The following is a 16,995-nucleotide window of genomic DNA, read 5'->3' on the forward strand; positions in this document are numbered from 1 at the left end:
TAGGATGTGCTACAAATGCCAGTCATCAAGTTGATAATTTTACTTATTGGAACCTTTTCAAAAAGATGTAGCAATCACCATACAGTATATTGCAAGTACAGGCAGTCCCCTGGTTACGTACAAGATAGGGTCTGTAGGTTTGTTCTTAAGTTGAATTTGTATGTAAGTCGGAACTGTATATTTTATAATTGTAGCCCCAGACAGAATTTTTTTGGTCTCTGTGACAATTGGATTTTAAAAATGTTGGATTGTCATAAGAACTGGGATTATCAATAAAGCTTCATTACAGACACCTGTGATAACTGTTAGAGCTGTTTATTGTAGCCTAAGGATAAAGTACAGTAAATTACCAATATCCAGAGGTCCGTTTGTAACTGGGGGTCGTCTGTAAGTCGGGTGTTCTTAAGTAGGGGACCCGCCTGTATATGTAATTAGGATCCTGTACTGTTACCTCACACAAGGTCGGCGCATGTCACTACAGTGAAACTATTAGATCATGGCACATTGATACAGAGTATTGTGAGATAATCTCTTCCACTATAGTATGTTTCCACACTCTCCTGTATACCCAATATGCACAGTTGAAATATGCTGGAAGAAGCTGAGAACACCATCCTGACAGAAAGTAGCCATACATTTCACCTGCCAGGGACAGATTTTTATTTTTTTTATATGGAATAATCCCCTGAGGAATGACTAGAGAGCATAGCCATGTCACACTACTACAAGAGTCATTACATTATTCTACACAGAGACAGGGTATGTAAATGTATATTTACATGCCCTATACAAACCTACTTCATTATATCAGCAGTAGAGATGAGCGAACATACTCGTCCGAGCTTGATGCTCGTTCAAGCATTAGCGTACGCGAAACTGCTCATTGCTCGAACGAATACTTCGCCCGCTCGAGAAAATGGCATCTCCCGCTGTTTTGCTTTTTGGCGGCCAGAAACAGAGCCAATCACAAGCCAGGAGACTCTGCACTCCACCCAGCATGACGTGGTACCCTTACGCGTCGATAGCAGTGGTTGGCTGGCCAGATCAGGTGACCCTGGGATAGACTAGCCGCTGCCCGCGCTGCTCGGATCATTCTCTGTCTGGATGCCGCTAGGGAGAGAGCTGCTGCTGGTCAGGGAAAGCGTTAGGGTGTTCTATTAGCTTACTGTTAGGCAGGAGTGATTCTCAAAGAACCCAACAGCCCTTCTTAGGCTATAACGTTTTATTTTCCTTTTTTTTGGTTTGCTTGTGGCTGGGCTTGCTGCTATTAGTAGTGCAGCTAGTACCATATTGTGAGGAATTTGCAGGGAGACTTGTGTTTAGCTCTTAGTGACACACATATCCACCTCAATAGAATACAATAGCGTTATATTTTCCTTTTTTTTTTGGTTTGCTTGTGGCTGGGCTTGCTGGCATTAGTAGTGCAGCTAGTACCATATTGTGAGGAATTTGCAGGGGGACTTGCGACCGTTGTGTTTAGCTCTTAGTGACACACATATCCACCTCAAACACCGAAGTGGGACAATTTATTAGGGGTTTGATTTGAATTACGCCGAGTCTGCTGATTTTTTTTTTTTTATGTTTATTTCTTTTTAGAACTCACATTAATCTGCCAAAGCAGTGTGCTTTGAGTGTGGGCTAGAAAATAGCCATAGGAGAACCCCAACGGCTTATTTAGGCCTACAATAGCGTTATATTTTCCTTTTTTTTTTGGTTTGCTTGTGGCTGGGCTTGCTGGCATTAGTAGTGCAGCTAGTAACATATTGTGAGGAATTTGCAGGGAGACCTGCGACCGTTGTGTTTAGCTCTTAGTGACACACACATCCACCTTAACACCGAAGTGGGACAATTTATTAGGGGTTTGATTTGAATTAGGCACAGTCTGCTGATTTATTTATTTTTTACGTTTATTTCTCTTATAACTCAAAGTCATCTGGCACAGCACAAAATCCAGTTGTGTGCTGTCAGTGTAGGTTAGAAACTAGCCATAGCAATAGGATAGCATCGTTTTGTTTTAAAAAAAAAAACACAAAAAAAAAAAAATTTGAAGTTTACACTTTAATTTTGAAAATGTTTAACCCGAGGGCTAGGGGTAGAGGACGAGGGCGTGGACGTGGGCGTCCAACTACTGCAGGGGTCAGAGGCCGTGGTCTTGGGCGGGGTGAGACACCACCTGCTGATGAGGGAGCAGGGGAACGCCGCAGAGCTACACTCCCTAGGTTCATCATGTCTCAAGTTACTGGGACTCGTGGTAGAGCACTGTTGAGGCCAGAACAGTGCGAAGAGGTGATGTCGTGGATTGCGGACAATGCTTCTAGCCATTTGTCCACCAGTCTTCCACGCAGTCCACCCATGTCACCGAAATCAGCACTCCTCCAGCTCCTCCACCTCAGCCTCCTTCCCCCCAGTCTGCCCCCTCCCAGCAAAATTTGGCATTTGAACCGGCATACTCTGAGGAACTGTTTTCTGGACCCTTCCCACAGTCACAAACCATTTGTCCGGTTGCTGCTGAGCAATTTTCCGATGCCCAGGTTTTCCACCGGTCGCAGTCTGTGGGTGATGATGACATTATTGACGTAGTGGAAGAAGTGTGTAAAGAGGTGTCGGACGATGAGGAGACACGGTTGTCAGACAGTGGTGAAGTTGTTGTCAGTGCAGGAAGTCAGGGGGAGCAGACTGAGGGATCGGAGGATGATGAGGTGACAGACCCAAGCTGGGTTGATAGGCCGGGTGAACACAGTGCTTCTGAGTCGGAGGCGAGTCCTATAGCAGAACAGGTTGGAAGAGGCAGTGGTGGGGCCAGACGGAGAGGCAGGGCCAGAGCTGGTGCATCAGCGCCAAATGTTGCCCGTAATCAAGCTCCCATGGCGAGGGCAAGATTTTCAGAAGTCTGGAGGTTCTTTAAAGAAACACCGGATGACCGACGGACTGTGGTGTGCAACCTTTGCCAAACCAGAATCAGCAGGGGTTCCACCACTACTAGCTTAATTACCACCAGTATGCGCAGGCATATGAATGCTAAACACCCCACTCAATGGCACCAAGCCCGTTCACCTCCGGCCGGGCACACCACTGCTCCTTCCCCTGTGTCATCTGCTAGTCAGCCCCCTGCCCAGGACCACGGCCCAAACACCTCCCGTGCGAAAACCCCATCTTCGCCTCCACGATCCTCCACAGCATCCACCAGCGTTCAGCTCTCCATACCCCAGACGCTGGAGCGCAAAAGGAAGTATAGCGGAACCCACCCACACGCCCAAGCCCTCAACGTCCACATCTCCAAGTTGCTTAGCCTGGAGATGCTGTCCTATAGGCTGGTAGAGACCGAGGCCTTTCGAAACCTCATGGCGGCGGCCGCCCCTCGGTATTCGGTCCCCAGCCGCCACTACTTTTCCCGATGTGCCGTCCCAGCCCTGCACAAGCATGTGTCAGAGAACATCATCCGTGCCCTGACCAACGCCGTTTCTGACAAGGTCCACCTGACCACGGACACGTGGACGAGTGCTGCCGGGCCGGGCCACTATATATCGCTGACGGCACATTGGGTTAACTTGGTGGAGGCTGGGACCGAGTCTGACCCGGGGGCTGGTCATATACTGCCGACGCCGAGGATTGCGGGGCCTACCTCGGTCCAGGTCTCAAAGGCCTACTATGCCTCCTCCTCCTCCCACCCCTCCTCCACCTCCTCCCCCGAATTACCATCCGTGGGCATGGCGCCATCAGTCGGTAGCTCTAGGCACAGCAGCAGTGCCGTCGCTAAGCGACAGCAGGTGGTGCTCAAACTGCTGAGCCTAGGCGATTAAAGGCACAGCGCCTAAGAACTATTACAGGGCATCACGGCGCAGACTGATCTGTGGCTGGCACCGCTGAACCTGAAGCCAGGCATGGTTGTGTTTGACAACGGCCGTAACCTGGTGGCGGCTCTGCAACTCGGCAGACTGACACATGTGCCATGCCTGGCCCATGTGTTAAATCTCATAGTTCAGCGTTTCCTCAAGACATACCCCAATCTGTCTGATTTGCTCACGAAGGTGCGCCGCATTCAGCATTTCAGGAAGTCCAGCACAGATGCTGCCACTCTCAGGGCAACGCAGCGCCGCCTCCAACTGCCCGCTCACCGACTGTTGTGCGACATGCCCACGAGGTGGAATTCAACATTAACCATGTTATCCAGAGTTTACCAGCAGCGCAGTGCGATTGTAGACTGCCAGATGTCAACTTCCACCAGAACTGGTAGTCAGGTCAGTCAGCTTCCTCAAGTCTACAATGAGGAGTGGACGTGGATGTCTGATATCTGTCAGGTGCTGAGTAACTTTGAGGAGTCAACACAGATGGTCAGTGGCGATGCCGCCATCATCAGCCTCACCATCCCGCTGCTTGGCCTGTTGAAAAACTCTCTGGTCAGCATGAAGTCGGAAGCTTTGCGCTCGTCACAAGAGACGGGGGAAGAAGATTCCCTTGTTGATAGCCAAAGCACCCTTAGGTCTGTTACTCAGCGCATATTGGAGGAGGATGAGGAGGAGAATGTTGGCGAGACAGAAGAGGGGACCATTGTTCAGTCCTTCACTGTTCAGCGTGTATGGGCAGAAGAAGAGGAGTTGGAGGAGGAGGAAATGGGCAGTCAGGCCAGTGAGGGGAGTGAATTCTTGCGCGTTGGGACTCTGGCGCATATGGCAGATTTCATGCTAGGCTGCCTATCCCGTGACCCTCGCGTTCAAAGAATTTATTCCAGCACCGATTACTGGGTATTCACTCTCCTGGACCCACGGTACAAGCAAAATCTTTCCACTCTCATCCCTGGAGAGGAAAGGAGTGTGAGAATGCATGAATACCAGCAGGCCCTGGTGCATAAGCTGAAACAGTATTTCCCTTCTGACAGCGCTAGCGGCAGAGGGCGTACTTCTGCGGGACAAGTAGCGAGGGAGAGTAGGCGAGCAGGCAGCTTTTCCAGCACTGGCAGGGGTACGCTTTACAAGGCCTTTGCCAGTTTTATGTCACCCCAGCAAGACACTGTCACCTGTCCCCAGTCTCGGCAGAGTAGGGCTGATCTTTACAGAAAGATGGTGAGGGAGTACGTAGCTGACCATACCATCGTCCTAAATGATCACACAGCTCCCTACAACTACTGGGTTTCAAAGCTGGACATGTGGCACGAACTGGCGCTGTACGCCTTGGAGGTTCTTGCCTGCCCTGCCGCTAGCGTGTTGTCCGAGCGGGTTTTCAGTGCAGCTGGTGGCATCATCACCGATAAGCGTACAGGCCTGTTGACTGACAGCGCTGACAGGCTGACGCTTATCAAGATGAATAAAGCCTGGATTTCTCCGGATTTTCATTCTCCACCAGGTGAAAGAAGCTCAACCTGAATAATGTATGCACTCCTCCTCCTCATTGTCCTCCTTCTCCTGTACACTAAAGCATAGGAAACTGGCTATTTTTTGCCAGGGCCAACTGGCTCTAGCTATAGTACTCTATGTATTTAATTTTTCTGGAGGTCCACCTACCCGGTCCTCTGTTTTAAGCAATTTTTGGGAGTGCCACATACAGGCACTCAATCTATTTAATTTTTCGGGAGGACCACCTACCTGCTCCTCTGGTTTGAAAACTTTTTTGGACTGCCACATACAGGCACTATCCAAATTAAATTGTCTCCATAGCAGCCTCCACATGTCGTCTTTTTAGCTGGCTCCACACGTTGTCTCCATTGCTACCTCCACACGTCATCGCCATAGCTGCCTCCAAAAGTCGTCCATATAGCTGCCTCCATACATGGTCTCCTTATCACACGAACTGTGTCAGGCAGAATTTTTCATGGCTTCCACATCAAACTTGTTAACTTTGTCGCCACCCTGCTGTGTAATCCACAAAATATACTGGCAAACTTTTATCATTTACCGATATTTTTTCAGCGCTTCTTGCACATCTGTTTACATTCCCCTCACCCGCCATTTCCTAAACTTATAAGAACGCTACTACACTTGATCTTATACAAAAGGTTCTTAGAAGTGCTGTTTGGGGAGTAGCCTAGAGACAGGGGCTTGGATTGGCGAAAGCTCGCCTGGCAGCGGAGCCCCAGCTCCATCTCAAGATCCAACTAACATAGTTTTAACTGCAGCACCTTTAATCTACTACTAGTTCACTGCCTCCATACATCGTCCCCTTATCAAACGAGCTGTGTCAGGCAGAATTTTGGGTTGTTTTCATGGCTTCCACATCAAACTTGTTAACTTTGTCGCCACCCTGCTGTGTAATCCACAAAATATACTGGCAAACTTTTATCATTTACCGATATTATTTCAGCGCTTCTTGCGCATCTGTTTACATTCCTCTCACCCGCCATATCCTAAACTTATAAGAACGCTACTACACTTGATCTTATACAAAAGGTTCTTAGAAGTGCTGTTTGGGGAGTAGCCTAGAGACAGGGGATTGGATTGGCGAAAGCTCGCCTGGCAGCGGAGCGCCAGCTCCATCTCAAGATCCAACTAACATAGTTTTAACTGCAGCACCTTTAATCTACTACCAGTTCACTGCCTCCATACATCGTCCCCTTATCAAACGAGCTGTGTCAGGCAGAATTTTCAGGTGTTTCACCAGATACATAGTGGAACTCGGCCCATCTGTCGCCGCCATGCTGGAGACCTGAAGTTGCAATCATAGCAGCGCAATATGAATGCCCCATACTGTTGCTCTTAATCATGGAAGTCGTCTCCATGGCTGCCCCCACATGTCGTCCCCTTATCAAAAGAGCTGTGTCAGACTCATTTTTCGGGTGTTTCAACAGATACGTTATGGAACTTGGCCACTATGTCGCCACCATGCTGTGTTATCGACTAAATATACCGTCAACCTTTTGTTCACATAGGAAATCATTTCACCTCCTTTGGTGAAACCTGAGTCCATTTAGGGTATGTCGCTATGAGACTCTCTAGCCTGCCACTGCTGCCGCTGCCTCTGCATGCCGTCCCCTATAGTGTCAGGGTCAATTATTGGATGTTTTAGATGCTATCTAGCCTCATTCGGTCACTCTGTCATGGCCATGCTGTTGCCCATAATTTTTGCATAATGGTGCAATTAAGCAGCCTCAGAGGCATCCATGCATGCTGCCCCTGCTGTTTCCTGTCCATTTCCGTGGTGTTTCCATCCTTTTCTGAGGTTCCCAGGTGTTTGGCCAAGCTTCCCTATGCAGAGCCTTGGTCCCCTTGAAAAATGCTCGAGTCTCCCATTGACTTCAATGGGGCTCGTTATTCGAGACGAGCACTCGAGCATCGGGAAAAGTTCGTCTCGAATAACGAGTACCCGAGCATTTTAGTGCTCGCTCATCTCTAATCAGCAGTAAAAGCCATGTGCAGCTGAAGAGCTTACCTGGGGATCATTGTTTGCAGGACTATGTATGTATACTTTCACGGGCACGGGTGCTCTTGCGACCTATAACCCAAGTCGCAGGTGCACCCCTGTGCCTCCCCAGCCATCCTGCACTGTAACCTACCTTCCCTGGCTCCAGCGTCAGTCCCCACGCTTCGGCGCGCGCGTCCCCATGTCCTAGGGCGCGGCGCTACCTAATATTTTAAGGGCCATCATGCCTACAATTGGTGCTGGCCAGCCGCCTGCTCTGATAAATTTCCAGCCCCTTTCTGTGACTCCTGCCTGATCTTTGTGGTCTATGCCTGAGAGAGAGCTGTATTCTTTGCCTTGTGAATTAAAACTGTTGTGACCTTGATTACGTTCCTGACTTCGCTCCTGTGCTGCTTGTCCTGATCTGCCGCTACATCCCCGACCTGGTGGTACCACGCTGCAGCAAGTCCAACCCCTTTTGCGGCGGGCTCTGGTGAAAACCGGGTACCACTTAGTGTCCGCTCCCAGGTGTCGGCTTACATCTTCGTCCGTGGTAGTCCAGTGGGTCCACTACCCCTGGAGCCTGACATATACTGTAGGAACAATGTGAAGGGAACTGTACTACAGTAAGATACAAAAAACAGGACCAGTGAGAAAGAGGCAGATGCAAGACATTGGGGGACATTTACTATGGTGTTTCCGCCAGTTTTGTGGCGCTTTCACCGCATCTTCTGCTCTCCTACCTATTTATTAGCTGTTGGGGACAGAAAAAATGACTTTTTCCGTCTGCTCCGACTCTTCTCCGAAAAGGGGCGTGGCTTTGGCAGAGTGGAAACTCAGACACAATTAATATGTGTCGCAGCCCTTTTTGGGCGCTGTAAACTGGCGGAAAGTAGACCAAAAGAAAACTGGTCTAGCAGGGACTGTTGGACACATTTCTGGTGCTCGGGACAGATTTTGGTCCCAGGGACAGAAAATGGTCTCGGCGCCAGAAATGTCTCTGCACAGCTCCACAATATTAAATGTGTATCTTCTTTCCGAGAGCAGGTCGGTAACAAAGCCAATGCAGACACCGACACTTTAAGTTAATGTCCCCCACTATGTTGTGGGACACAGTAAGGATAGGTTATAGGGCTCTTTCACATTGCAGTTGGTGCTCAGCTTCAGGTGCGTATTCATGGCGTTTTGTCTCTGTTTTTCTTTTGTTTTGTCTCCATGATGCATCCGTTTTCTCCCTGTTAGGCACTGCTTTGTTAGGCACCCATGGAACTGAACTGATGTGAAAAATATCGCTAAAATGAAAGAGCCCTTACTCCTCGATGACTTTCTTTTCCTTGTTTACTGATTGGTCAGTCAAGTTTCTAATTTGTTTCAACTAATTAAAATCTTTAGCAAATTGGTACACTATTAAAATATAAAGAAAACCTACAAAAGAAATAATACCTATGTTTTACACCTACTCATATTTACCTCTAGTTCATTCGCATTGAATTGTTGGTAAGCAACACACAATGCTGGCCTTATCCAGTTCCATAAATGTCTTTACTATTTCAATCTTGGACCAACCTCTTAGTAGCTATAACCCAGTGATCCATTCTTTTTCTTCATTGTAGACGTGATTCCTCCTGAATGCCAGTGCTGAGTGCACACAGGTTTTTTACAACACAGGCAGGAATAACCAGCTGTGGCTTCCCAATACTCCATGCTCATTCTCTCAATCAATTAGCAGTTTACAAGCTTCAATGATTTGCAGAGGTGATTTTCAAGGCAATTACCCAAGGTTTTATTTATGTGATTACTAATTATGGAGAAATAACTTCTAAAAAACAATCTTATTTTTTGTGTTTTGCTTGCATTCTAATTCTTCCAAGCTTTATTTAATTTCTTCTTGATGACAGGGAGACAGCCAGGGAAAGTGGGAGCAGGGGGAAGGATGAACAAACCACAGCCATTGTCACACCTTACACACCGCTTTCTCAAGCTCTTCAGAGCTAGTTTAGTGTTCATGCACATCGTGAAATGAGAATGTTTACAGCCACTACACATGGGTGATGGGTGAGTGAAAGTCCACCCGCCAATGACGTCATTACACAGACAAATGTCCACAGATTCTTTTGTCCTGAGGATTTGCACACGTCATCTGCAAAAAGCGTTTTCAAACAAAATTCAATAGCGAATTGTTTTGCTTCAACTCTTTGTTAACATTGTGTTAACAGTGTTCATGAAACACAATGTTAACATCAAACATTTACTTTGTGTAATCAATGCGTTTACATTAGCACAATGTTAAAGCAGATCATAAGGCCTCAGGGCCCAAATGACTACATTTATGGGAAATTATCTTCACACAGGAACATTTTTTTAATAACATCTAATTGAAGAAATCTTTATGTACGGCAGCTTAAAGGGAACCTGTCACCAGGATACCCATTTTTAGCACTCCCCAAGTCCCCACAGAGCATAGTACAAACGCTGCCAAAGTGTTTTTGTATAAAAAATAGGTTTTATAGAAAAAAAGATATGTTATATTGTACCTTTCATTAGCATCTGCTGTGTGACTAGGCAGTTGCCAAATGGGAGGGGCTGGAAAGGAGCAGTCCCCCCCCCCCACTGTTGGGAAACATGTGACCATTTCAAATATATGAATAACTCCCCACACTCAGGATTGGCTGTAGAGGACCAGGGGGCGGCGCTAAGCCCAGTGATGGGTGTTTTCATATATTTGAAAAGATCACATGGAGTAGCTGTTCCCCAAGGGTGGGGGGGGGGGAACTGCTCCTTTCCAGACCCTCCCATTTGGCAACTGCCTAGTCACACAGCAGATTCTAATGAAAGGTACAATATAACATATCTTTTTTTCTGTAAAACCAATTTTTAATAAAAAAAACACTTTGGCAGTGTATGTACTATGCCCTGTGGGGACTGGGGGAGTGCTAAAAATGGGTCTCCAGGTTCCCTTTAAAGAAATTGAATGTGAATGCCCAGACGAGAATACCCCTTTAATGCACATAGTATACCCCTTTTAAACTCATTACAACAGCTCAGATGAGGTAATTTACCTAATTACATTACTGTTAGCATTTGCGTATACAAAATGCAGTGTAAATGCAATGTTAACACATGAGTTAACAATGTGTTTATGTTTGTGCTTTGTTAACACATGTGTTTTGTAAGCGCAAATCTTAATAGTAATGTAATCAGGCAAATGACCTAATCTCAGCTGTTGTATTGTGTTTCAAAACGCAATGAAAACGCAACCAAAACGCACTGTGTAACCGTGCCCTCAAAGGAAATTTGTTTCACCATGCAAATGAGCCACTTTGTGCATTAAAGACTTGGCCTCGTTTGTTGCTTTATCAGTTATCTTTTTCAGATTCTTTCTACTACTTTCTACTGGCAATTTCAGTCAAAGGGGCAGTTCCCCTAGCAGACACATCCAGACCCCGAGATGCTCATTTGCATAATAATTACAATTATTATGGTCACAGAAGGCAGGAAAGGTGTCTCTAGAAAACTGTATTTCCTTGTAGGGTTATTTAGAAGATGGCAGGCTGGCTAGCTGCAATTGCTGCCCTCCACTCAATGGCACATCGTGTTATCTCTTCTTATGAATAGCAATGAAAAAACCACACATGTGTAAGTAGTAAACACTGAGGTGATGACAGTTATTGAGGTTATATAGATTCAGAGCTAGACACTTACGCAGAATGGGTTTGCACATCATGCCAGCTGCGACTGAAGTTCTGCTTTAGCTCATTCATCATGCTGACTCCCAGCTTATGCTTTATCTCCGCCAGGTGCTTCTCTTTGGCAGCTAACACTTGACGTAGAGTAACAATTTCATCTTCCAACTATACAAACAGAAGAAGGCAAAATCAAGAGTAGCTGGAACACAATGGTATTCAAGGGCTTTGTGTCATTTTTGCTGTGTTGATAATGTTTAGATGAAGCCCACAGTATTTCCTGTACTTGTCCTGTTCTTTCATCTATATTCCCTTATTTTTTTTAAAATAAGTACTGTACATATATTGGCCCACATTTATCTAAAACACTAAAACTGCACTAGGTCCACTTTTCCTGTGGAGTACGTGCAGGTGCGCCAGATTCATGATCTGTGGCGCCCATTCTTCACGGATCTGGCGCCCCCTGCACTGCTCTGACTGAGTGTGACAACTTTTTTTGGTGCACCTTTAACAAAGAGAGTGTGACACATTTCATCATAAATGTGGGGGTCCAACTGTGCACCAGAACGCCCCTTTTAGTGCAGAATTTTGGGTGGTGTAGGGTACAGTGCAGCCGCAACACACTTTATAAATACATGTGCAAGCAGTGTGCACTGAAAAGAACCTGCAAAGTCAGACATAAAAGTGGGGCAGGGGCTTTAATAAATGTGGGTCATTGTCTTTAATAATATATATGCATTATAAATATATAATATTTATGCAAATATTTATGGGCCACAACTGCATCTGTTATATTTATTTGTATACCATCCAGCCCTGTCCTTTACATAATGAATAACACCTCCATTGTGCAGCCCATCCCCATCCCATGGATTGCACATAGTGCAGTGGACGAGCGTCCCTTCATTATATAGAAATATAATGCATGGACGTTTCCTTTGCCAGCCGAACAGCTGTGCCGGAACCCTTACAGTACAGTACAGTATTTCCGGCAACGCTGTTCAGCTGGCAGATGGGACGTCCTTGTAACATATTTCTAAGGACTCCCATCCACTGCACTGTGCAGCCCATGGGATCGGGCCACATTTGAGTGAAAAAAAATTAACTTTTAGGGAGCAATCACAAGGGACGTTTTGGCTGTCTTTGCACCAAGCCGCCGGTGTTTTGCATTAAAGTAATGCAAGACACCGGCAGCTTGTTCCAGATTGCAGGCGTTTCCATAAAAACGCCGCTGACCGCCCCGGTGGGTGCAGTTTGGTCTGTGTTTGCAAACGCAGCCAAAATGTCCAGTGTGACCGCGCCCTTAGACCTTTTGACATTTTTCCAACTAGTCTAACAGCCTTCAGGTGGCTTGGCCTTTGGAAAAGGGTTGTGGCCTTAGAAAAAAGGTTGTGGCCCTGTGGATTCTTCCTTCGGAGGCCTTGATGAGAAGCTCCAATGATAATCCACATTTTCACTCCTTTTAACAGTACTGATGCTGACTTCATTGAAGGCTGTAGCAGAGCCGAGAGCAATAAGTTACTGCTTTAAAGAAATCTACCTTCAAAGTCAAGCATAATAAACCAGGGACACTTACTCATAGATCCAGCACTGTGACTGTGGTAATCTTCTTATATTTGTTAGCCATGGCCTCCTTCCTTCTAAAATCAACTTTTACCAAAGGCTTTTCGATCTACATCTTCACAGGGTGTTACACTGTCCAGAAGCACTGCCCTGTTATACTGAGACAGTATAACGGTCTGTAAAGCCAGATCACACAGGGGCTAGGGTAGCCCCTCAGGCTCATTAGTACAATTTTAAAAGTTCATTTTAGAAGGAGGCCATGGACAACAAATATAAGAAGATTACCAATGTCACATTGCCTGGATCTATGAATAAGTTTCCCTGGTTTTTCATGTTTGATTTTGATGGTAGATTTCCTTTAAATTTTTGTGTTGGAATATTGCAATAAATAAGTGGGTTTTGGGTTGAAGTTTGGGCACCCTCCAACACATCTATAAATTCAATCCACATTATTCGCTAATTCATTGTTATTAACAAAGATACATTATTTCACAGATATAACTCCAACCTTTCATTATTTATTGTGTGTTTTGTTACGGTCATAAAATCAGTCCTGACCATGGTTGGGCGGGTCTTCCTGTCTCCTCGGATGCCTCTGCAACATCCCCCACCGGGGCCTAGCCCTTGAGGTGAGGCCTGGAGACAGCCGGGGCCCGCGGTACCGGAGTGGCTGGCGGTTGCGGCCAAAGCACGCTATTGTCACGGTGCTTGGTACGGGGGATCCGGAGGGCTGTCCTACAGCCTGGCAGGTCTCCGGCAGGGTGGTGTTGGCAAGAAAAGATGAGGGAGCGGCTGCTATAGCGGATCTCCCTGGGGCAACCCCTTAATGTCCCGAGTGAGAGTCTCTGGGTGATGGACAGGGTGCCGGTGATGAGGGTAGTTGTAGCAGCAGGGACCAGACGGAGACAGAGGTTGAAGAAAACAACTTACAGTTCGTTTATTGCAACCGGCAGGAACTGCAGACAACGTGTCTTTAACAGGTGGAGTACTGGAGAGGTATTTGGAGGGAGCCACAGGATGTAGTTCACCAGCCTGGATGTATAGGGCAGGCTGGGAGGCAGCTGTGTCCTTAGAGGAGGCTTCAGCTCGGTCCTGGATCTCTTCAGGTATCACCCTTGAAGGTAGGATGATACCCCTTTCCTCACTACACTACCTCTAGTCTTATCTTCCACTTCAGGCAGGGGCTAGGCTCTTCCTGCGCTGGTCTGGTGTGCTAGAGACTCTGAGCTGCTGCTCAGCTAACTACTCTCTGCTTGCGTCCTGCAGACCCAGAGGGCCTGACTAGGACCGGTCTCTCTCCTGAGAGAGATTTCTCTCTTTCTCCTCTAGAACATTCCAGGCTAGGGGGTTTTATTACCTTCCTTTGGTCAGGTGGTGGCTGCTCCTCCAATTACCTCTCAGTGCACAAAGACAGGATGTAACACAGACATTGGATGATAGAAATTACATCACATATTAACATCTGCCTTGCCAGGCAGGATTAACCACTGCAATTTCCCCTTGATCCTATAAGGACCATGTAGTGTAATGTGGTGTTACCTACAGGTGGGACGTATTCGCAAGCACTACCTCGCCATTGCATCGGCGAGGGTGTTGCATACCCCGGGGGCAATTGAAAGAGCCGCCCTCGGCTCGACTACAGATGGTTTGGAGCACAGTGGGGGCTAAGGGCACTTCTGGGAAGTGCAGGCTGTGTGAGGTGTAGGGACAAACCGCCCATGGTCCTGGAGACAGGCACCTGGGTTGGTGTCGGACTAAGACAAAAATATAGCTGTATGACAGTTGGTCGCTGACGCCATTAAACCGACCTGTACAGTAGGAAAGGTGTGGTGTCATGTCCTGTAATCCACTCCTTGCACCAAGGCCTGTATATTTGTTTGATCAACGCTTCTTCCCTGGCGGCAATTATATAAGGTGTCTATCTGCATTGCATGAGCATATGCGACATGAGTACCTCCTGACTGACAACCTTACCCATGTATGGGTGGCATCCAGGTGCTATCTCTGTAACACCCCCGGTCCCCGTAGGACCCGCAGTTTACGGACTACCCCCATGTGCAAACCTCAGTTTGAGGGATCAGGTAGCGGTCAGTGTTTCACACAAAAAGACGGTCCGACACAGCCACACTACAACCTGAAAAGCCTATGAAAGGGTTAATGCATACTACTGGCATATATTGACAGGGTGCAAATATTTTTGTAAACTCACATTGGCTTAGCAGCCCAATGGGTACACATCTTATAACATAACGTTACAGATAGATAGGCTACTCAGAGTAGCATGGTAGCAAATGTCTCATTCCCTGCAAAGGAAAGGCATAAAAAGTGCATGCAGAATGTCCATACCTAAAAGGAAGGCATTAAGTGCAAAATAGTAGTCAATAGACATAGCAACTTTTCCCTGGAGTATCTGGCAAAAGTCTCACAGAAGGTCTCTACTGACAAAGTCCATCTTCTGGGTACAGCCCTTGATGTGGGGAAAAGTGCACTGAAGAAACAAAGGGTCTCCTCTATTTGGAGAGGGACAGAGTCCTTTGAAGAAATCTCTGCTGTGGCAGAGGAAGGGTGCTATCATAGCACATGACAGTGTATAATCTCTTGACTGAGATAAATAAGGGTAAGAGTCTCAGGACAGTCTCTGGCTCTTTAGGGAAAGTGGAGGTAAATACACACAATGGGGGTCATTTATTAAGGGCCCGATTCGCGTTTTCCCGACGTGTTACCCGAATATTTCCGTTTTGCGCCGCTTGTACTTAAATTGCCCCGGGATTTTGGCGCACGCGATCGGATTGTGGCGCATCGGCGCTGGCATGCGCGCGACGGAAATCGGGGGGCGTGGCCGAACGAAAACCCGACGTATTCGGAAAAACCGCCGCATTTAAAAACCGAAAATGTGTCGCATAAGGACCGCTTACCTTCACCTGGTCCAGCTCGGTGCATTCCGGCGCGATGAGTTTACTTTCAGCGCAGCAGCGCCACCTGGTGGACGGCGGAAGAACTACCTTATTAAATCCCGGCCGGACCCGAATCCAGAGCGGAGAAGCCGCCGCTGGAACGCGAATGGACCGGGTAAGTAAATTTGCCCCAATATGTACAAAGGACATAGTACCTGGAGAGGGCTACAGCCCTTCAGGGGTTAATCTTGCTGCTCAAGAGCAATGGCTGGAGGCATGGAAGCAGGAACTGCAGCATGGACATCATCAGCCTGGGTGAAGAAAGCAGTGTTGAGATCTGTCACCTGAAGACATCTGGTGGTAGACACTGGAACTGCTGACCTGGAACACCCAGAAGCTGGAGCTGGAACAGCAGGGAGGTCATCTGCGGCGGCAGGCATCTCAGCAAAGGAAGGAGGCAGGCACTTCTCTGGCTGACCTTCTGTAGCTGGGGGCGCTGTGGAGCGCATGATGATGACCGCAGGAGCTGTAACTTCACTGCTGACAGCTGAAGGATTGTTGTTCCTGGACTGACCTGTAGCTCTTGGCGGCGCTGTTGCGCTGGCGGTGGTAACCTCTGTAGCTAGCAGGGCGTTCTCACCGGACAGCCTGGGCCTCTTAGCAGGTGGTCCTGGATACTCCGCAGGACGGTCAGCAGCATTAGATAAGGGGTCAGGCCCCTTTAAGAGAGTCCCTTTTGTAGCCGGGCCTCCTATGGGGAGATGTTGACCCTCTGCAGGGAGGCCGGACTGTACCCCAGCCGGGGCTAAGGGAGATATAGTAACAGTCACTGTGATATAGGCCCTGGGGGCCATGGTACTCACATCCGCGGTGGTCCTCTGGAGGTCCGGAATCGGAGGAGGCAGCCGCTGTGGAGAATCCGCCATTGGAGACTGCGTACGGGAGACAGCAGTAAGCGGTGCAGCAAAGGAAGGGGCCCGAGGCTCGTGGGCAAGCCATGCGACACTTGGTTCTTCATCTCGGAGGCTGTGCGGCATGTCGGCAGGACAGGAGACAGCACGTGGAGAAATCCAAGATGGCCGATTAACCTCTTTGATGCTGGATGGCGGCTGCGCTGACTCTGAGGTACCTCGTGGGCTCTCTCTGGCGTTGCAGCGCCGGAGAGTTTCGCGCCAGAGGGCGGAGCTTGAGTCTTTCCCGCCAGGAGTTGTGGCGGGCTGAATTTTCTGCTGCGCCACAGCGCGCTGAGGCAGGATTCGCGCCATACGCGCAGGGGGCGGAGCTTAGCGATGTCTCTGGGTTTCCCGCCAGTGAAAGTTTTGGCGGGCTGGAATTACTTGCTGCGCCACAGTTTCTGAGGTAAATTCTTCAGGCGCGGCAGCGCCGGATGTAGCAGAGCTGACACAGTTCTTGCAAGGATTAACCTCTTGAGTGCTGGAGCGGCGCTCGACAGCACGTGGCAGCATTAACACAGTTCAATCCAGAAACACACAATTACTTGGGCCTAACCCGGATGGCAGCAGGGT

At 48.0% G+C, this 16,995-nt stretch overlaps 1 protein-coding gene across 2 annotated transcripts in view; it reads right to left on the reverse strand.

Moving 5' to 3' along the window:
• TPD52L1 (TPD52 like 1) overlaps nucleotides 1–16,995 on the reverse strand; it is an 85,981-nt gene that overhangs the window by 27,094 nt on the left and 41,892 nt on the right. For both annotated transcript variants that reach the window (XM_072141616.1, XM_072141615.1), the window contains exon 3: nucleotides 11,032–11,180. In XM_072141616.1, coding sequence (XP_071997717.1) covers nucleotides 11,032–11,180 — 149 coding nt within the window. The remainder of the gene's footprint in view (nucleotides 1–11,031; nucleotides 11,181–16,995) is intronic.

The sequence above is a fragment of the Engystomops pustulosus genome, chromosome 3, assembly GCF_040894005.1.
Source record: "Engystomops pustulosus chromosome 3, aEngPut4.maternal, whole genome shotgun sequence".
NCBI classification, from domain to species: Eukaryota; Metazoa; Chordata; class Amphibia; order Anura; family Leptodactylidae; genus Engystomops; species Engystomops pustulosus.